Raw genomic sequence first — 21728 nt, forward strand, 5'->3', positions numbered from 1 at the left:
TTGTATTTTGTTCTTTTCATTGAGGAGTTGATCTCTGAAAGACATGAGGGATTCAGCTCTTGGAGGAACTTAAATGAAAGACATATACTTCTGTTGTATCCCACCTTTCTTTTAATGTAATACTTTCCCTTAGACAAACTTCTAGTCAGAGCTGGAAGCACTCTCTCACTTTTCAGGGCTATATACTACTCTATCGTGTACATGCCCACTGTGAATACATGTACACCCCCATGAACCTTTAAATTAATTCTAAACTTTCACTATCACAACACTGAAATGAAAAAATATTGCGTATATGTAATTTTCCACACACATGAACTTACCTATAGAATAAATTCCCAAATAGATGTTGTCAAATTGCCTTCCATAGGACTTGGTTGAGATTTAAAAACCAAGGACAGTGGAGGATCACTAGACGGAGAAGAAAATGACAAAACTTACTGCCACTTTAACGTGTGGAAGCAGTGAAGTGACCCAAGCAAACATAGTGTTGGTGGTTTCAGTGGCATGGGTTTCAATCAAGTGCTACCATTTAATAGTGCTGTGACCTTGGGTAAGCCACTTCTCTTTGGGTCTTCCATTTTTTCAACCTGTAAATGGGAAATCCCTTAGGTTACTGAGCTGAGGAAATACATTTTGAACATCTGTGATGGACCAGGCACTGTTAAAGGTAGTGCGGACACGGTGATAAGTGGTTGATTTCTCTCATGGAGCATACATACAGTCTTTGAACAGGGAAGAGATGACCAAACATGGCATAATAAGGGCTGTACAGAGAATTGAAATAGGCTGATCTGAGGGACTAGGTGGCTGCTTTGGGCAGTCAGGTAAGGCCTGTCCAAGGAGGTGGTATTTGAATCGACCATGTGAGCTCTGGCACAGGAGCATTAGTGCAGAGAGAGCAGCTACTACAAAGGCTCAAAGGTAGGAACACACTTGGCGTGTTTGAGGATCAGAGAGCAGGTCTGTGTGTGTGTGCCAGTAAATAAGGGGCGAGTGGTTATGGTAGAGAAACCAGTGTTCATCAAATTGTCCATGTGATGCCAATGTTTCCCAGCCACTTTGCAGTGGTCAGGGCACAGGATTATTTCTGGCCAGTGGGCTGTGAGCAGAGAAAAGGCCATTCATGATTTTTCCTCTCTTGCTCTAAATTCAAGCATTGAAATGGTAGTGTCACAAGTTGGTGGAGCTATCATCATCCTGGGTCTCCAAGGACCCATGAGACCTGCCCTCCAACATTTGACATATGCTCTGAAGGAGAAACCAACTTTCGTTAAGCCAGTGAAGTTTTAGGGTGCTTCATCAGAATCCCTGGAGCTAGGGCCCAGGTACGTTTCACTAAGCCCTCCAGGTGATCCTGGGGCTCACTAAGCTCTGAGAACCACTGTGCCAGATCAGGCAGAGTTTGATTGGATGTCCTGCCATGGGAGGGGCCTCTGTCTCAAAGGTTCAGGGAAGCCAGGCAGCTGTAGCTACAGCCACCATGCTTGAAGGGGAGAGAGAGCGAATGAGTTACTCTACCGACTGGTACAGGAAGCCTCTGAGACAAGGTGACCCTGTATCTGGGTTTCTAGGATGAGTAGGATTTGCCAAGTGGGGAAGGCATTCCAAACAGAGGGTAAAGGTATGGAGGAGAGATGGGAAAAGGAACCTAGAATGCATACTTCTAAGTATAAAGGTGAATAGAAGGACAATAGAGTTAGAGAAACCACTATTTTGCAGAACTAACTTATTTAGACAACAGTGGATATTAAAACCATTGGGTAAGACAGGATAAATAAAGTGGACATATGCCTCCCACAAGCTAGAATGAAAGCTGGTCACAGAACTTAGATGCTTTCTGAGGAGAAATTGGTGGAGGTAGAAAGTTATGAATTACCTGAACTGACTGGGAGGTCATAATAGGGATTAAGTAAAAAAAATTTTTTTTTTTAATTAAATTTTTGCACATTTGGGCTCCTGGCTGGAAAACACTATATCCTAGGATGATTTATTTTCTTTGGCCTGTAGAGGGCACTTGGAGACAGCAGAAGACCCGATGGAACCTGTCCTGATGGTCCAATCCTAAAATCAGATGGGTATGCGTTTCCCTGAAAAGTATCAATAATTCAAGGCAGGCAACTGTCCTAGTAGAAATATTGACGAAAGTAATGAAGCCAGGTGAACTGAAGGGAGGCATTCATAAACCAGGGGATGGCATACACACAGGTTTAGGGTATTAGTGAAAAAATTGAGCATAGGATGGGGAAGAAACCACCCCAAATAGCCTCTTGCCACTCCCAGGAGACACAGGAAAGCAATTTTAAAAAACAGTTTACAAAAAACTATTCTATATTAGGGTATTTCCATCTTTTGAAACAAACCCACCCCCTTTTAATACATCTTTCTTTTAAATAATTTTTTATTCTTTGTTATTGAATCCAGGGTTGGGGTAAGTACTTTTTCAGTGGTACTGAGGATCTCACCACATGAAATCCCAAGGTTCAGGCTGATCAAACTCTAAAGTTCCAAAGAACTGAAAACCAGAGAGGGAAAGCAGGGCCTTCAGCTTAAACCAGCAACATGGAGACTCGGCAATGCCTGGAGCAGACGTGAAAGATCCCAGGAAAGAAAGCAAGATGGATACCTGAGAAAGCGGAGTCTGAGAGGACACAGTGCGCTACCTTAAGGAGCCTGAATTTGAGATGAGACACAGCCCCACCTCAGGGAGACCCACTCTGAGGGAAAAGGCAGCCCTGACTTCAGGAGGTCAAGTCTGACAGGAGGATAGACCTTCATCAGGGGCTTCCCCGGTGGCACCTGCTAATGAGGGAGACGCAGGATTAATCTCTGGATCGGGAAGACCCTGTGGAGTAGATGATGGTAACCCACACCAGTATTCTTGCCTGGAAAATTCCATGGCTGGCTACAGTCCATGGTGTCACAAAGAGTCAGACACAACAGCAACTGAACCCGCACATAGGAACCCCAAACTGAGGAAACAGAGCCTTGCCCTTGAGGAACCTCAGTGAGGGGGAGTACAGTACTCCTTTGAGGAGACCGAAAATGAAGGGAGACACAACCCTGACTCAAAGAGCCTAAGTTTGAGGGGAGACACAGATCTGCCTCAAGGAGACCACTTTGAGGAAACCCAGTCTTGCCCTTGAGGACCCACAGAGAGGGGGAGATACAGAGCTCCTTCAGGGAACCCAAATCTGAGGGGAGACAGCCCTGCAGCAAGGAGTGTGAAGCAGGGGGAAAATAGTCTTGCCTTCAGGAAGTCCCATTCTAAGAATGGAGCCCCATTCTATGATGCGGTTGTTCCTCGGGGAGCCCCACTACGAGGAAATACAACCCTGCCCTTGAGAATCTGCAGTGAGTGGGAGACACAGTACTGCCTCAGGGACCCAGAATCTGAGGGGAAACACAGTCCTCTCTCTAAGAACCACAGTCTGAGGGGGAGATACAGTCTTGCTCAGGGAGCTCCATACTAAGGGGAAATGTAATCCTGATTTCAGGGAGCCTAAATCTGCGGGCAGACACAGTCCTGCCTGCAGGGAGCCCTGCTAAAAGAAAACACAGCCCTGCTCTCAAAGAACCATAGTCTAAGGAGAGTCTGGCTCAGGGAGCCCCACTCTGAGGGGAAACACAGCACCAACTTCAGGGAGACCCAGTCTGTGGAGTGATACAGCCCTGCCCTTGAGGATCACAGTGAGAGGAAGATACAGATCTCCATCAGGGAACTCAGATCTGAGGGGAGACACAACCCTCTCTTCAAGCAACCCCGGACTGAGAGGATACACAGCCTTGCCTTTAGGGAGCCCCATTAAGAGGACGGGATATAGCCCTTCCATAGCCAGAATCTGAGTGAAACAGCCCTACCCTCAGGGAGTCCACATCTGAGGGGAGACAACTCTGTCCTTGAGAAGCCACAGTGAGGGGAAATCTAGCAATCCTTCAGGAAACTGGAAGGGAAAGCATGCCCCACCTCAGGGAACCCCACTGTCGTGAAATACAGTCCTGCTCTCAAAGGGCCATAGTCTGAGGGGGGAGATACAGCCCTCAGGAGCCCCACCCTGAAAAAGCAGTCTTGACCTCAAAGAAACCCAGTCTGAGAGGGAGACACAGAGCCCAATACTGAGATTAGAAACAGTTCTGCCTCAGGGAGCCCACTCTGAGGAAACACAGCCCTGCCCTTAAGGATCCATAGTGAGGGGGAGACACAGCCCTCCCTCCGTGAATAGGATTCTGAGGTGAGACATCACCCTGTCTTCAAGGAGCTGCAGTTAGAGTGTAGACACAGCTCTGCCTTCAGGGACCCCTCGTCTGAGGGGAGACACAGCCCTGCCTGAGTGAACTTGGATCTAAAGGGAGATACAGCTTTACCTTCAGGGACCCCAATTCTGAAGGGAGATACAGCCCTTTCTCAGGGAGTCCCAAGCTGAGAGGAGAGACAGCTTTACCTCAGGGAGCTCCACTGTGGGGAAAACTCAGCCCTGCTCTCCAAAAGCTACAGCCTGAGTGAGATACAGCTCTGCCTGAGGGATCCCCAGTCTGAAGGAAAATACAGCCCTGACTTCAGGGAGCACAAGCCTCAAGAGAGATGGAGACCCTGCCCTTGAGAATCCACAAAGAAAGGGAGATACAGAGCTCCTTTAGAGAACCTGAGTCTGAGAAGGGAGACATTTCTGTCTTTAGGGAGCCCTAGTCTGAAGGGAGACACCTCCCTACCCAGGGATCCTCACTATGGGGAAACACAGCCCTGCTCTTGAAGAACCACAGCCTGAGAGGAAGATACGGCCCTCCCTCAGGGTGCCCCACGCTAAGAGGAAACACAGCACTGATTTCAAGGAGCTCCAATCTGTGGAGAGATACAGCTCTGCCCTTAAGGATCACAGCGAGGGGGAGATACTGAGCTCCATCAGGGAACGCAAATATGAGGCGAGACACAACCTTGTCTTCAAGGAGCCCCAGAATGAGAGGAGACACAGCCTTGCTTTCAGGGAGCCCCATTAAGAGGGGGGATATAGCCCTTCCACAATTGGAATCTAAGTGAATCAGCCCTACTCTCAGGGAGTCCTCATCTGAGGGAAGAGAACTCTATCCTTGAGAAGCCACAGTGAGGGGAGATATAGCAATCCTTCAGGAAACTGGAAGGGGAGACACTGAAGGGGATACATGCCCTACCTCAGGGAGCCCCAGTGACTAGCAGAAAAGATAGTCCTACTCTCAAAGAGACCCAGTCTGGGAGAGAGACACAGACATGCCACACAGAGCCCGATACTGAGATCAGAAACAGCCCTGCCCCAGGGAGCCCACTCTGAGCCCTGAGCTTGAGGAGCCACAGTGAGGGGGAAATATGGCATTCCCTCAGGGACCTGGAATCTGAGGGGAAATACAGCCCTGCCTCAGGGAAGATGAATCTAAGGGAAACACAGCCTTGACTTTAGGGAGCCCCAGTCTGAGGGGAGAAACAGACCTGCCTGAGGGAACTCGAATCTGAGGGGAGATACATCCTGTCTTCAGGGAGCCTCATTCTGAAGGGAGTTAAAGCCCTTCCTCAGAGAGCCCAAATCTGAGAGAAACACAGCTCTTCCTTCAGGAAGTTCCAAGCGCTGAGAGGAGAGACTGCTTTACCTCAGGGAGTTTCACTGTGAGGAAATCTCCACCCTGCTCTCCAAGAGACAGAGGCTGAGTGAGATAAAGCCCTGCTTCAGGGAGCTCACTCTGAGAAAACTCAGCCCTGCCCTTGAGAAGCTACAATGAGGGAAGATATAATGATCCTTCAGGAAACTGGAAGGGGAGACACTGCCATACCTCAAGGAGCCCAACTGTTGTGAAAGATAGTCCTGCTTTCAAAGAGACCCAAATCTGGGAGGGAGACACAGACCTGCCACACAGCCTGATACTGAGATCAGAAACAGCCCTGCCTCAGGGAGCCCACTCTGACCAAACACAGCCCTGAGCTTGAGGAGTGAGAGGAGTGAGTGCACCTTCAGGGAAACCGAATCTGAGGTGAGACACAGCGCTGCCTTCAGGGACACGCAGTCTGAGGGGAGACAGCCCTGCATGAGGGAACTCGAATCTGAGGGGAGATACATTCTTGCCTTCAGAAAGCCCCATTCTGAAGGGAGATAAAACCCTTCCTCAAACAGCCCAAATATGAGGGGAAACACAACTCTTCCTTCAGGGAGCCCCAAGCTGAGAGGAGAGACCGCTTTACCTCAGGGAGCTTCACTCTGAGGTAAACTCAGCCCTGCTTTCCAAGAGTCACAGTCTAGTGGAATATATAGCTCTGCCTCAGGGAGGGCAAATCTGAGGGTTAAAACAGCCTTGCCTTCAGGGCGCCCCATTCTGAGTGGAGATACAGCTCTTCCTCAGAGAGCCCAAAATTGAGGGAAACACACACCTACCCTCAGGGAACCCCACGTTGAGGAAACACAGCCCTGCTCTCAAAGAGCCACAGTCTTAGGGGGAGATACAGCCCTGCTTCCAAAATCCTAAATCTGAGGGGAGCAGCTCTTCTTCAGGAAGCCCCAGTCTGAGGGAAGATGCAATAGTGCCTCGGGGAGCTTCAGTCTGAGGAAACACAGCTCTGCCCTTGAGGAGACACAGGGAGGGGGAGATACAGCGTGCCCCCACAGGGGTCACTTGCTGCTTTCATTCTTTCACTGCCTTCACAGGGGTTCAACCGTTAGTACCGGAACTCAGATGACGCCAGTCGTGAGGCACTTGACCAAGAGAAAATACCACCAAGACTTCTTCCAGCCCAGTGTGATCACAGAAAGAGCCCTGCCTCAGGAAACCACTCTCAGTCACACAGCACTTGGACTTCCCTGGTGGTCCAGTAGTTAAGAATCCACCTGCCAATGCAGGGAACACGGGAAGATCTCACGTGCCAGTGTGCCACAGATACTGAGCGCCCAGACCCGGGTCCCTCCCGCTAGAGCCGCCGCTCTGACGATGAGAAGCCAGGTGCTCCTCAAGGGAGAGTAGCAGGCCGGCTCTCTGCAGCTGGAGAAAGCCTGAGCCCAGCAACGAAGATCTAACACAGCCAAAATAGTAATAATAAATAAATCAGTTAATTAAAACAAGAACACAGGACAGTCTGAGGGAGAGACATAACCCTGTTTCATTCAGGGTGCCTCACTATGAGGCAAAACAGCCCCGCTCTTGAAGAGCCATTCTGAGGAGATACACCCCTGCCTCAGAAACTCCAAGTCTGAGGGGAGCAGCTGTTTGTCAGGAAGCCCCGGTCTGAGGGAAGATACAGCCCCGCCTTAGAAAGCTTCAGTCTGAGGAAACACAGCTCTGCCCTTGAGGAGACACAGGAAGGGGGGAGATACAGCATTCCCTCAGGGTCGCTCGCTGCTTTCACTCTTTCACTGCCCTCACAGGGGTTCAACCGGTAGTGCGGGAACCAAGATCTCGCAAGATGCGAGGGGCACGGCCAAAAGAAAAAAAAAAAAAAAAAACCCGCCAAGACTGCTGGGACCCCAGTGTGATAACAGAAACAGCCCTGCCTCTGGAAACCACTCACAGTCACACAGCTCTTGGACTTCCTGGTAGTCCAATGGTTTAAAATCCACCTGCCAATTCAGGAGACACAGGAAGATCTCACTGTCAGGCGCCACAAATACTGAGCGTCACCTCCCTCCCTACGCCAGAATCACGGCTCCGCTATGGGAAGCCTCATGTCCGCAACAGTGAGTAGCACCCCCCACCCCCGCCCCCGCTCTCTGCAACTAGAGAAAGCCCCGGCAACAAAGACCCAGTGCAGCCAACATAATAATAATAAATCAATTAGTTAATTTAAAAAAAAGAAGAAGAAGAAAAAACAGCACAGTCTGAGGAGAGACACAGCCTTGTTTCAGGGTGCTTCCTATGATGGAAACAGAAACACAGCTCTGTTCTTGAAGAGCCACAGTCTGAGGGCAAGATACAGCCCTGCCTCAGAGAGCTCACTCTGAAGAAACACAACCCTGTCCTTGAGAACCACAGTGGGCAGGAGATAACAGCCTCCCTTCACAAAACCAGAAAATAAGGGGAGACACAGCCCTCCCTTAGGGAGCCCCAGTCTGAGGGAAGGCACAGGGCAAGGCAGAATTCAACGGGGTTTTCTAGGGGCAGGCAACTGCAGCACTGGGGGCCATTGGTAGCAGAGACCCACAAGTGCAGGCCAATGTTTAGCGACCTTATTCAGAAGAGAAAAGCCAGAGAGGTGTTTTCTCCCAAGCCCCCCAGTATATAAATCCTTGGTCTTCCCAGAGACTTCTGTTTGTCACCTGTGACACTAAGTAGACTAGCAGAATAACAGCAACAGCATGCATGTGATTCCTCACTCTCCTGGTTACCTAACTTCTAGCCACCGGCTGTGTTCATCACCCTGGGGTCACTAGTCTGTGAGAAGCTATTGCCTTGTGTGCTCAGCTGTATGACTGGCTGACCCACCACAGAAATGGTTGTTTGGCTCGGGAACTGGGTAGGAAGATCCCTTCATTTGCATCAGCTGATGCCCAATCTCTGGCCCCCTCTGAGGCTGCTGTCAAGGCCAGAGCTCTGACAAGCAGATTACACAGGGGTGAAGACAAGGGGCTTAGCCAGGTGTCAAATCCCTGGGACTTTAAGAACATGTATTGTGGTACTTCGGAGAAGGCAATGGCACCCCACTCCAGTACTCCTGCCTGGAAAATCCCATGGACGGAGGAGCCTGGTAGGCTGCAGTCCATGGGGTCGCAGAGAGTCGGATACAACTGAGCGACTTCACTTTCACTTTTCACTTTCATGCATTGGAGAAGGAAATGGCAACCCACTCCAGTGTTCTTGCCTGGAGAATCCCAGGGACGGGGGAGCCTGGTGGGCTGCCGTCTATGGGGTCACACAGAGTTGGACACGACTGAAGTGACTTAGCAGTAGCAGCAGCACTGTGGTACTTCTCAACCCTTAATGGTGAAGGATCAGTTGGTTGGTTTTATTTTTCAAACTGATCTGTCATGGGCCAATATTTTTCTAACATGCAATAATGATAATTTACAGAAAAAAATAAAATTAAATAATCGAAAATGCAAGACCAACTTCTTAATTACTAGACTCAACAGACATTAAATTACATTTCTAAAGTACATTACATGCACTCAATGGAACTTAGCATTTTTACTAATTTGGAATTGTTTTTCATTTCAGTTTTCCTCCACTCAAATCTGGAAAGCATGAGCTGCTCATTAATTAGAGGTAACCATAGTTACCAACTTGTCTTCAAAAATACATTTAAGAGTTCCTTTTTTTCCTTGAGTTTAATTCTACAAAAAGAATTTGTTAGTGGCTCTTGTTCCCTTTTCAGTTTCATTGAGTGATTTTTCAAACCCTGGAGCCATTTGGCAGTCATATTAAAAGTTCCAATATTAAGATTTAAAAAAATCACCCATTCTTAGAATAAACAGTCCAGGGCCCTGAATTATCCAGTTTTGAAACTTCAGCTGACTGGGAGGGTTAACCAGCAGGTTGGCAAAGAAGTGGGCCTGAATTCTGCAGATTTCAGTGTGACTTTCTACAAAGAGGAGCTGGCAACCACAGGAGTGGTTTTTTTTAAAAAAAAAACTGTCCACTTGAGGGCATTGTAATCTTCTGTAGGGGAGGAATGGATGCCCATTTCTTCAGTTAACTAAGTTACTAAGTATAAAGAAATTCACTGACACCTGATCTGCTGCCGCGTTGATTAGATGTCCCTTTGAGACTGGCTCCAAGGGCAGCTGCCCAGCTGTCCTGCCCCTTAATTCAGCCAGCTCTGCTGCTCTGTTCTGTCCCTTCCTTTGAATATTATTAGTATCTGCCATAATTCCTGAAGCACTGTACTGTGATTTTGTGAATCTCCCACTGGAGCTCTTGGTAGCTGTACCAGCCACATCAGCATAGTACCTGACATACAAGTGTGTTCCATGCATGTTGTTGGGCCAGCGAAGGGCTTATAACAGTACACACAAGATGGTAAAGAGAGCAGTTGAATCCTTTTCAGAATGGAACTTGGAAAAAGATCAAACAATGTGAGTCACTCTGGCTACAGTCCCAAAGTGTTAGGGCAGGAAAGGCTTGAACTCGTGCCAATTCTGCCTGCCATGTGCCCAGACCAGCATGTGAGCCATGGGAACGAAAAGGTAGAAAAGTTGCTAGTCTTGGAGCTTAATTAGATATAATATCCCACTTGTCAGAAACTTCTCGTGCTGTCTTGAGATTTTTCCAAACCAGAAGGCTCTTGGGAGTTATAGTATTCAGAATTAAGATAATAAAATAAGCCACCCAATCTTAGAGAATACCTTGATGGCGTGAGTGACTTGGGTTTTTTAATTTCATCACATCTTGAGACAATATTTCATCAAAATCCTAGGGTTCCATTAGAAACTACCAGATCCTGATAGTCAAAGAGGATGCAGGAGTAGGCCTGGAAGACTGTGTGGGGGACTTTTCTTGAACTTAACATAACCTAGGACTAAAAGTGCAATCTGGGGCACAGCAAACCCATCTCCAGGAGACATCCCTTAGTTCTGGCTCAAGGAGTAAAAGAGGGAATTCCTAATGGCCAGAGAGCGTAAATATTTCCTGTTTTTCTTTTCTTCTCTTTCATGCCACAGCCCCCTGGCAAACACATAGCCACAGTGGTTAAAGGTCAGTCATGAGCCTGGCCAAGGCCAAAACTGAGGAAGAGGCAACTGGCTCTTAGATAGGAGGAGTTATGATCTCAAGAGGGTCTCATCAACCCCTATTGCTTTTTTTCACTCACTGTTCTTCCATTACTCAGACTCAAACATGGGCCCAAATATGAGAGTGTATGGCAGAACAGGATAACCAGAGCCAAGTTTTTGGGTGGAGGACCAAAAAGGAGAGTCCCAGGAAAATGGAAAGTTCTGGGGAGATTGTAGAGAGAGAGAGAGTAGCTCAGGAAGGCAACCCCATATAGTCATTCATGAACTCCAGGCCTCAACCTCAAGCCATGCATGCTCGGATCTGGTCCTAATTGGCGTATCAAAGACTGAGAACTAAAGTAATACGTAGACTACCATCTACTTCCCAGACTGTCACTGGATGGTGTCCAACTGATATGGAACCAAAATGCAGTGTTCCTTGTAAAGTGAATTAACCGCCGTTCTTTCCAATGTCTGTCTCCTTTGGGGCTTCCTATTGCATCAGGCCACCTGGGGCCTTTGCTGAATAAAACCCAGGTCCCTTTTCTCTGATCATCGGCTGCAGGGATTCATCCTTTGGTCCCATACATCAGGAATCCCTCCTTGAACTTTCTGAAGACTAAAGGACTTTTTGCCATTTGTAGACACAGAGAATGAGGAACAGAAGAAAATCACTTTAATAGCATTGTAACACATTAGGACTGGGGGTCACAGATAAGGAAAACATTTTGTCATCCTTTTATACATTTCTGCCAAGGTGTGAGGTTGTGTTGGACAATGATACAGACAGATTTTTCACATTGAAAACTTAATAAATAGATACTTTAAATGTCAGACATCAGAGACGAGTTATGAGTGTGATTGTTTTCTTATTCTGCCTCCTTTGAGTCAGGAGGTTGCTTCCTATCACACTGCTGAAGGCCAGATCTTCTAGGAGGTGTATTCAAACTCCTCAGCGCTGCGCCGGCCAAAATCCATCCAGCCCATGTAGTCCCGGTCACTTATCCTGTGGCTGGGGTCCAGGCTTTGCAGGTTCTTGATCACAGACATTCGGCCAGAAGGAGCTGGGGGCAGAGAGGAAGGAAACAGGATAATTATATCTAAGAGCATCACTAGTTCCTATTGTAAAGGCAAATAATAGAAAAGGCCTGGCAATATGTAACATACACCCTCTTAAATGTATCAAAGAGTTATCGAGAGAGTGAGATTGCTGGGCCAAAACCTAAGAGAAAAGAAAGACCCATGTCTGTGTAACTGGAGAGAGGGTAGTATTTTCTAGTTGCGGTGTAGTTTGCAATCTGTAAGAATTTAGGTTAATTAATTTATTCTCGCCTTTCATAGCTGAGACCTGCCTAGGTTTTCCTACTGCTCTGGGTGTTTTCCCTTATGTAGCAGGATTTCCCCAGTAGTACCCATCTCTAAAGTTTATCCCTTAAGGGTCTTTCCTGGTGGTCAAGTGGTTCAGGCTCCATGCTCTCAAGGTAGGGGACATGATTCATTCTCTGGTTGGGGAACGAAGATCCTACAGGGCAAAAAAATAAAATTTACCCTTTAATATCCCTGGGCCTACCTGACTCTTGTCAAGGCAATGTGATGAAAATATTTTGATGTTAGAATGGCTTTTCTAAAATGGAATCCAATCTCACTGCTAGATAAATGCTGTTTTAAAATTATTAATTTGAAAGGTACCTTCTTTTTCTAAAAAAAAAAAATTATATTGAGAAAAAGGCACACCAGCAGATTAAAATCTTAGCATCTCAGAAACATTCAAAGAAGGGTGGGCAGAACAGAGGTAGTTTAGTTCAGCCATTTTGACCAACATGCAATCATTGAACCTGAAATGGGCCCATGGGGATGGGAGTTGAGTCCTTCGGAACAGGAGTCCAGGTATGATTCCTGTTGAGTGGGCAGGGCCATGATGAGGCATGTGACTGTTCTGGCCCACAGATCATAGACACTGGCATCCTGGGGATAAAATTAGTATCATACCTTCTGTTGTACAAACCAAGGGGCAAGAACAGTCCCTCAGGGATCTCACTGGGCAAAGCCCAAGTGGCTTCAAGAGCAGAGGGGTAGAGGCTCACTTAATGGTTACTATTATATTGGGGGCCACTGTGTCCCCACTGCTCACAATGATGGCATTGAGCCCTTCTGTACAAGGCTGACCTTGCCAACTGCTGCCCAAGCTGCATTAAGTCGGACCACAGCTTATTTATTGATGACACTGCAGAAGCAGGTATCCTGATAATCAAATAAAGCTAGCTAAATTTAAAATCAGAAACAACCCTACGGAGCAATGTCCCCACACTTTCTTCCTGTTCCCTCTCTTTCCCCTCCCCATTACTTCTCAGCCTTGGGACTAAGCATCACCCCAGCACATTCCAGCTCTTTTGCAGGGGTTGCCAGTCTATGCAGAGGAAATCAGCCTTTGCTGTTCAACACCTTTCAGATGAACTATTAGTCCCTGCATTCAGTAAAACTCTCAGACCCAGTTATCTGTACAGAGTCACACCAAAATATGCCTCGTCCTCCTGCCTGTTGCTGCTGAATGCCCCCTCCAAGGGCTGGGCACCACTGGAAATGCCACCTAATGGAAGCAACATGGCAGCTTCAGTGTGAGCAGCAACCTCCGTGGTTTTGGTCGGGGGCATCGTGTACAGTATGGAAGCTGTGTCTGTATCACCCATAATTTCCCCATTGCACACATGTTTCTGTGCATTTACCAGAGTCCTCACTCGCTTCCCCATCGCGTACACAGAGCAGGCACTTACAACCAACTCACACAATTGAAGGGCCTAGCTCCTTGAAACTTTAAAACTTGTAATGAGCAGTACAGCTGGGAAGCTGAATGGCTTCCAGACCCTCTGGAGAGGGCAGGACTTGAGTAAATTCCCAGCCCTTATGCTGCCGAGATGTGCTACCCATCTAGGCACCCAATCTTCCAGAATCCCAGCTTCCACACTGACACAATGAGACCCTACTGCACAGGGTTATTGTGAGGACAAAGAGAAACAACACAGATGGAGCACTGGACTGTGCTGGGCTTGGGGCAGGTGTACACTAATAGAATTCCTTCTCTTCACATCACTGACATCTCCATAGACAGTTCTTAATGATAAACTCTTGGGCTCTCCCCAAAGGGTGCATTATCTTATTTAGAATCTTTAAGCATGGCATATACTACAGTTGAGTAAATATTCACTGTGATCTCAAAATGTATAAAACAAAGAAATTGTATAGATGGAGATACTTATTTCTAGTTCATATTTGTCAAATAGAAGAGAATGATTTTTTTTTCCAGCTAGCACTGATCCTTGGTGTTGGCAGCTAAAGTTTCAAGTGACGATTCTTCCCATATGGGTTTGTTTGTCACTGCAGGCTGAAGGCAAAGGGCTGAGAAAAGACAGCAGGAAGGCCCTTCCAGCTAAGAGTTGTGGTATAAAGTCACTGTGAAATGTCAGTTCTGGGGAAATCATTTGGTAACTGGCTTCTTTCCCAGAACTGTTTCTGGTGGATCTTTCCTGAAGGTAGGAAGGGGCTTCCAGATTATGGTCAATGAAAAACCTAGGATATTCAACCCATATCCAAGGACAGATTTTAAACTACTTTCAGACAGACAGACAGCAGGAACCTCCAAATTTTCAGACATTCTCTGTCATCTGTCTAATATTTCCACATCTTTCAATATAATTAGGAGGAAAGCAAAATAGAAGATGGTAGTTGGGACAATCCCCCAATAAGAGGATGAAATGTAATGCATCATCTTCTATTTTTTTCCCTTCTGAATTGCCCTGGTCAAAAAGGTCCCTTCTCACCTTCCTATGGAATTGTAGGAGACTCTGGACAGCCAAACCCTTTATTTTCTCCCCATTTTATCAAGCCACAAGTTAAAATTCAAATCCAGCAGTTAACGTTAAGAGAGACTTGTGGGAAAGGAGCCCACCTCCCACCTCTCCCAGCAGCATTTGCTAGTTTTTCATCCAGCCATATTGGTCCAATTTAAAACACGGCTTCACCATTAGTGTCACTTTAGATAAAGTTGATAGGAAAAAAAAAATCTGTCCCAGTTCAAATCATGATTTCCAAGGACCCTAGAGATGAACGAGCCTCCCTCTGAACCTCACGAAGAGCTAGAAAGAGCCGAGGGGAACCCCACCTCATGCCCTCTTTACAGATGAGACGGTCAGGCCCCGGAAAGGGACAGGGCTGTCCGTATGCCACTCAGCTACTGAGCTGCTGAATTACTTTATTCCTAGAGAAAGACTCTGATGCTGAGGAAAGTGTGACTTGTTTAGCTCCTGCGGCAGTTGGGTCTGTGTCTCCAACAGCAAAGTGAAAATAAACACATCTCTTGCTGGGTCATCATCTTAAACCACTGCTAAAAGAGGACTCAAAACTGCTCCTGATTCTTTCTTCCTGTTACATACTTCCATGAAAATCGACACATAGTCACTTCTTAGACTGTTGCTGTCAGCTCTCAAGTATTCTTAGCGCTGACCATTGCCTGCTAGAGGGTTTCCAAATGCAGTAGCTGGGCAGCTCCTGTCCTTTATATTCACAGTAGACGGTGTTTAGTGGATCTGCAAACTCTTTCTGAGTTAGTAATTTGCTCAGTAATCATCTTTTAATATCTTTACAATATGTTGAACCTAAACAGCAAACACAGTACCAAAAATTAGTTTAAAGAAAGCTTTCTCTTACTAAATTAAGTCCTGCCCCTTCCCTCTCCGTTTGCTACAAAGGAGGTACAGAAAACTGCACTGTCTGGGGCAAGCAGAATCAGAGAAAAGAAAGTGAAACACCTTTCACCTTATCCTGTTGCCCAGGTACTCCCTGGCTCCCCAGGAGTCACCCGCCTTCACCAGCCCAATGGTAGAGAAGAGGGTCAGGCCTGGAGACAGAAGGGAGGGACAGAGAGGCAGCCTGCGTACCTTTCCGAGCCTGCTGGATGTACCTGGCCAGCAGCGCGCCCAGGTGTGCTCGGGGCTCGTCGTCCACCCTCGGCACCGCCCTCAGCTGCCTCCGGGGCGCCTCCTCCGCCTGCTGCGCCCGAGGGCCCGTGGGGTCCGCGTGAGGCATCGGCTGCGCCAGGGCGCCCGCCGCCAGGACCGCCATCAGCAAGCACAGGCACACGCCGCGGTTCATGGCTGCGGGGAGCAGAGGGAAGGGGACGTGAACGAAAAGGTGGGGCATCCGTGGGCTCTTGAGGAGGGTCGGACACCCAAGGTACAGAGAAGGGGGCTCAGCCCAAAGGCGCGGGGCTCCGGATCCGCTAGGCAGGTGCCAGCATTAGGGAGCCGGTGACCGCAGCACGCGCGTTCGGGCGCACCGCGTTCCTCTTTGGGGTGAACCGCAGTCGGGGCCCGGGAGTGGTGTGGGGGACGGAGAGAGACCCTGTCCTCTGCCCTGTTTAGCAGAAGGAATGTCTTCTGTTTTCCTTTAGTTTGAGGAAGTGTTACAGCGTTGTCTCTCTTCTCCTAACTGGAAAAACAAGAGATTAAAGACAGGTGAAAATTATCCGAAAGGGACTACTCTGTAGGAAAAATAAGAACCTTGAAGAAAAGAGGCACCTTACCAGAGAGCTCAGACGCTTCAAACAGGGAAATAAATGGTGAAAAACTGAGAAGCACGGCTTAAAATATGAGACCAATACATAAACGCCGTATTTTTCAAGTTTCCTCAAGGTGCTAATGGGAATTGGCAATGAACAACTATGTAAAACGCAGGCAGGGTTTTAAAAAAATCAGAAATCTGCGCTCAGTCCTCCGGCGTCCGCCAAGCACCGCTGCGTTTTAGATCCGCGCAGATAAAACACTGGGATGGTTCTTATCCCCCAAACCTTGAGTTTTCCCGCAGTATTCAGAAAATGAATTTAAATTGAAAACCTCTCGGTAGTTTATTCGAAAAGATTGCAAAGTACACTGGACCGCTGTGTAGTAACATCTAGCGAATCGCAATTTGCCCGCTAACCCGAGCAAATAGATGCTCCAGCGTTGCCTGCGCTGGAGAACAAAGCAAGCGAGTACAAGTCTGTAAACCAGCCCTATCCACCCAGACCGCACTGTCCTTTGTGACTTAGAGTAGTGTCTTTCGAGCTGTCGGAAAGAAGAAACAGAAAACGGTAAAATGAAATGGAAGGGGAACAGAAGTGAAGACCCATTCTTCGAGGACACTTGGATCCCGAGAGCCGAGAGCCGGGAACCTACCTTCGGAATAGGACGCAGCCGGCTTCGCGTTCCAGCCAGAGCAGAAGTTCAAGGTAGGCGGGCAGAAGGCTGCCTCTTAAATAGCCCCGCCTGAGTCGTTGGCCAGTCATCTGTTTACCCAGTACTGACGCAGAGGGGTAGCGGCACGTGCTCCGAGGGCGGCCGCCGGGGCGACAATAGATTGAGGTGGCTGCTGGGAGAGAGGGGGCAATGGCCATGTGGAGCCGGGTGGGTGGCGGGGTGGGTGGCGTCAGCCGCGTCTCGGTCGGGGGGACTTCCTCCCCCAGCTCCGTGCACCCCCTCTCCCTTGCCCATTCCAGCGCGAAGCTCCCCGTCTTCGGGATGGGAGACCTAGGAATGGGACTCTGCTGCGGGATGGAGAAGCTGCCCGCGCGCCTGTAGTTCGCTTTGGAGACCAGAGGCGCCGGAAAAGAAACCCGGGATAGGATGGAGTGGCACTGGACAGTGCTGGGTGTCAGCAAAGTGTAATTCTGAGACGGTGGCAGTGTCGGCCCCTCTTGGAGCGTCCCAGACTGCTCTGCTCTGGTCTTTTAACTTTGTTCTCAGCCCCTTGATCCCAGGATCCCGAGGGCAAGGGTCCCTGGGTCAGCGAAAGGGCTCCTCCACGGTTGGCTGCGGGCGTCGCGGACCCTGCTTTACGTAGTTGTAAAACGAGGATGAGTCTATTGGGCTTTGCCCGGAGTTTGGGAAAGGGCTGTGTTTTCTTCCAAGCGGAGCTACGTCCTGCCCGCGGCGCCCTCAGCTCCTGTCGCCAAGCGGCGCCAGCGAGTGTCCCCAAAAGCCCCCCAATCGCCGTTCCCCTCTGGCATCGGCATCCGCCAGTCCCATCTTCCCCAGCTTTCACACTTGAGCCGGTCCCCGCCGTCTTTGAAATAAAGACCTCGCTCTTGTCACTCACCCCCCTAGTGGGGACAAGGGAGGCCCCGCGGCAGCTGTGCGCCCTTCCCTGTGGGGTCGCGCTCCTGGCCAGTGCGCCACAGGGGTCTACACCCACCTCCGCCCTGAAGCCGCTTGGGTTAGAGTCATCTAGTTAGTGCTCCAGTTCTCCCGGTGCTGCAAAATTATTGACAACCCCATTTCAGCAACCGGGGAGCCAACAGAAGCAGCAACTGGCCAAGGCTTCTCCACAGTTCCTGCAGCCTCAGCGGACTGAGACCTTCCAGCCTGAGACTTGAGGGTAGCCACCCGCCCCTCCCCCCTTTTCCCTTCCTGAAGAAAGATCTGGACCTGATTCTTTCAAATCAGAATCTGTACTCAGCTCCTGGGATGGTGGGACTGTGGTGTTGAGGTGGGTGGGGAGCCTGGGATGCTTAGTGGGGAGATGCCTCTGGTTGTTGTCCCCTTTCTAAACTCTAGCTTCTGCTGCTGCTAAGTCGCTTCAGTCGTGTCCGACTCTGTGCGACGCCATAGACGGCAGCCCACCAGGCTCCCCAGTCCCTGGGATTCTCCAGGCAAGAACACTGGAGTGGGTCGCCATTTCCTTCTCCAATGCAGGAAAGTGAAAAGTGAAAGTGAAGTCGCTCAGCCATGTCTGACTCTTACCGACCCATGGACTGCAGCCTACCAGGCTCCTCCGTCCACGGGATTTTCCAGGCAAGAGTCCTAGAGTGGGGTGCCATCACCTAGAGGCTGCTGCATTTCTGCAATCTAAAGACATCATTTTTGAAACAGAGTTTCAGGTTAGATGTTTCCCAGTGATTTTCCCAGGAGGCTACTGTGTAGTTCACTTGGTGAAACTAGTTTTATTTGTGACTGTGGTCAAGGCATGTCTGAGAACATGAAGTTGTTATGGAGCATAATCACCTAAGAGGCTTGCTCAAACACCTCCCAGAGTTTCTAATTCAGTAGGTCTGAGATGGGGCCCAGAAACCTGCATTTCTGATGATTTCCCTAAGGCTACTGCTGGTGGTGATGGTCTCCTGACCACACTTTGAGAACCACTGCTACAGAATTTCCTAAGCCAGTTACTGAACTCCCTCCCCTCCATCCATTTAGTTAATATTTATTGAACGCTTTTCCTCCTGTATTCTCATTTTCTCAAGTCTGGTATCTGGGATCATCTCCCTAATAAATCACGTGCCCCCAAGGTTTTGTCTAATTTCAGCATAATCCTACCAAGGACACCAACTGTCTATCAGACACTATTGGGACACAATAGGGAGCAAAACAGGCAAAATGCCTGTATTCGTGGTGCTTCCATTCTAGTCAGGAGACAGAAAATAAATGCCACATGATGTGAAAGGTCTCTGCTTTCATCCAGGAAATGGAAAGGGTGGGAACCACATCCAGATGTGTCACTGTAGACAGCAGAGGTGAGTGAAAACCTGTAACTGTTTTCTGATTTGGAATCTGGAAATTTCCATCTAATTGTGCTGAAAATAATTTAACTGAGATCCCATTCAGAGTTGGAGAGGCATCCCCCCAAAGCAGCCCTTGAGACAGGGATGTGATAGTTTCCATGCAGGATTTTTTTAAAGCCATGGGAAGTATCTCAAAGACATATGTCCATTTTTCGTTTGTAGAAAACTGAGTGAAATTTCCAGGAACACACTAGATCCTCCTACTTTATTTTTCATGGAATTTAAACTTGTTACAGTGATCTCCATTTAAAGGAGGTTAGGAGATTGTTTGCTGTGATTAGAAATGTGCTTTAAGTCTTGTGTTTGGAATCTTGAATTTTTTTTTTCTCTTGAACTTGTATTGAAAATGCCATTATTTGTCCTGGAATTTTCCAAAGGCCCACATAGCCAATGTCATCTGCCATTATATGGAGCAATTTAGCAGAAAAGAAAGAAGGAGCTGTGGTGGTGAACCATTTCCTCTTACTAATGATGAGTTCCCTCAGAATCTCTTAAGATGAGGTGCTCACAAAAGCAAGGCTGAGACAACCTGGGTGCAGGGAGATTACTTGGGAGTGATCTCAAGGAAGTAAGAGTAAGGGAGCAGGGAAGAGAGAGAAGGAAATCAAGTGCATGTTAATGAGGGGGATACTGTTGTGGACTCAATCCCACTGAGGTCTCTGTGAGATAACCCAAGGGACACATCTCATAACCAGCACCCCCAAGCCTAGAAGGACAACAGCTCCTGAATAAATATTTGTTGACTGAACTCTTTATCTCTTTCAACATCTTATCTGCCAACATGCCAGAGGATAGGAACCATGATTTACTCACCCAATACAAGAATTATCCTGGACACATGCTAAGTGATCAATACATGTCCACCAAGGAAACAACTCTTAGTTCAGTTGACTGGATTGATTAGGTGTATAGTAGTAAGTGAAAAACCCATTTGTTGGCCTCTGCTTGGGTTTTGGGCTCTCAAATAACCATAGGAATTGTTTTTAACACAATCTCTTTTAGCCAGGGATGTAAGAGCCACCAGAAATGAAAGGTCGTCTCCTGAATAAGTAACAGGAAAGAGGAGAGGTCAGCAGCCAGCCCATTGATCCTCACATGCAGAATGAGCCATTGCTTTTCAAACCAATCCTGAAAAGCCGGCAGGAATGGCAGTTGTCAGGGAGACCATTCACCGGTGTCTTCAGATTTGTGTTTGGTATCACTTTCCTTTGTAGAAGTATTAAGAGCAGCCTCTATTGTCCATAACTGGGAAAAGTTAACAGGGAGACTTAAGTTCTTTCAGGGGAAGTCTGAAATCTTTGTGGTCCTGCTGATACAGATTCCCTCTGAAGAGGGACCTCTCGCAGCAAAGGACAAGCATATGTCCCTGCAACATCCCAGCCTCCAGCAGAGACATGTCCTACCTACCACCCTGGTTGCTCCTTTAAATTAATTCCCCTCCTTTAAATTAATGCCAGAGGACACAGCTGTTGCTGGACAGCCTTATCAGGGAAGGTTCTTAGTTTTATCAATTCAAGTGGTTATTAAATTCAATAATAGGCCTAAGGGCACATAATTCAAAAATTTATTAATTTAAAGATAGAAAAGGGTATGTAGTTAAAATGAAGTCTCCAGCTCATCCCTGTTTTTCCCCAGAGGCAAGGAGTGCTTCTAGTTTCTAGTGAATTCTTCCACAGAGAATCCATGAACACACAAGCAAATCAAATGTGTCAAACACACACACAAATAATTTCCACTTGGAAGTACATAATATACAATGTTTTCTGCTTTACTTTTTTCATTTAAGATATGTATTAGAGGTCGCTTTGTACTATTGGCATAATTCTACCTCAGTGTCTATAGAAACTCTAGTGGATGGATGTGTCTTAATTCATCTAACCAGTGCCCTACTGATAAAAAGTTAAATAGTTTCCAATATGTTCTAATTATAACTGAGGCTCCTTGATATATATCATACTGCTCATGCACAGGTTCCTAGAAGTGGACTTGCTGAAAGAGTATGTAGACTTAAAATTTTGATAAATATTGCCAAGTTACCCTTCAGGCAATGGATCCCAGCTGTCAAAGACAGCATATATATCTTTTCTTGTTTATTAATGCTTCAGCTCTAGATGCTTGGCCAGCTCCCTAGCTAAGCTCACTACCAGAGAACATTAGTTCTGAGGTGGTAGAGAGCTGACCGTACTAAACCACTGAGTTTAATCTTTGGGTCACCAAAGATTAAGTCTGTGGCCTGTGTGTGTAGAGAGCAAAGGGTGGGTGATACTTCTCAGTATGACTGACACTGCTCTCTAGGTGACATTTTGGACATTTATGAAGAATTTTGGGGTGAGCAAAATAACAAGTGGTGCCTGCTGGCACTTGGTGGGAGGGTGCCAGAAGGCAGTGTCTGGCCACCTGCTAGATGGACAAGTACATAATGTGGGATGACCGCCTGGGTATTCACATGTGTGAAAAGCTTGTCTCTAGTTATTCAAGACTAGAAG

At 47.7% G+C, this 21728-nt stretch overlaps 1 protein-coding gene across 3 annotated transcripts; it reads right to left on the reverse strand.

Annotated features, from left to right (window-relative positions):
* Positions 1-11309: 11309 nt before the first annotated feature.
* On the reverse strand, positions 11310-17057 carry CCK (cholecystokinin). 3 transcript variants are annotated; one of them, XM_061396078.1, is made up of 4 exons: positions 16862-17057; positions 15985-16136; positions 15587-15802; positions 11310-11719 (listed from the first exon to the last, which is right to left on the reverse strand). In XM_061396078.1, the coding sequence occupies exons 3-4, from the start codon at positions 15798-15800 to the stop codon at positions 11586-11588; spliced, it is 348 nt and encodes a 115-aa protein (XP_061252062.1). In that variant the 5' UTR covers positions 15801-15802; positions 15985-16136; positions 16862-17057; the 3' UTR covers positions 11310-11585. The 3 variants fall into 3 exon arrangements, with proteins under 3 accessions (XP_061252062.1, XP_061252061.1, XP_061252060.1); XM_061396077.1 differs by lacking the exon at positions 16862-17057 and adding an exon at positions 16231-16844; XM_061396076.1 differs by lacking the exon at positions 15985-16136 and having other exon boundaries at positions 16862-17043.
* Positions 17058-21728: the final 4671 nt, after the last annotated feature.

Source organism: Bos javanicus, chromosome 22 (genome assembly GCF_032452875.1).
Source record: "Bos javanicus breed banteng chromosome 22, ARS-OSU_banteng_1.0, whole genome shotgun sequence".
Classification (NCBI taxonomy): Eukaryota; Metazoa; Chordata; class Mammalia; order Artiodactyla; family Bovidae; genus Bos; species Bos javanicus.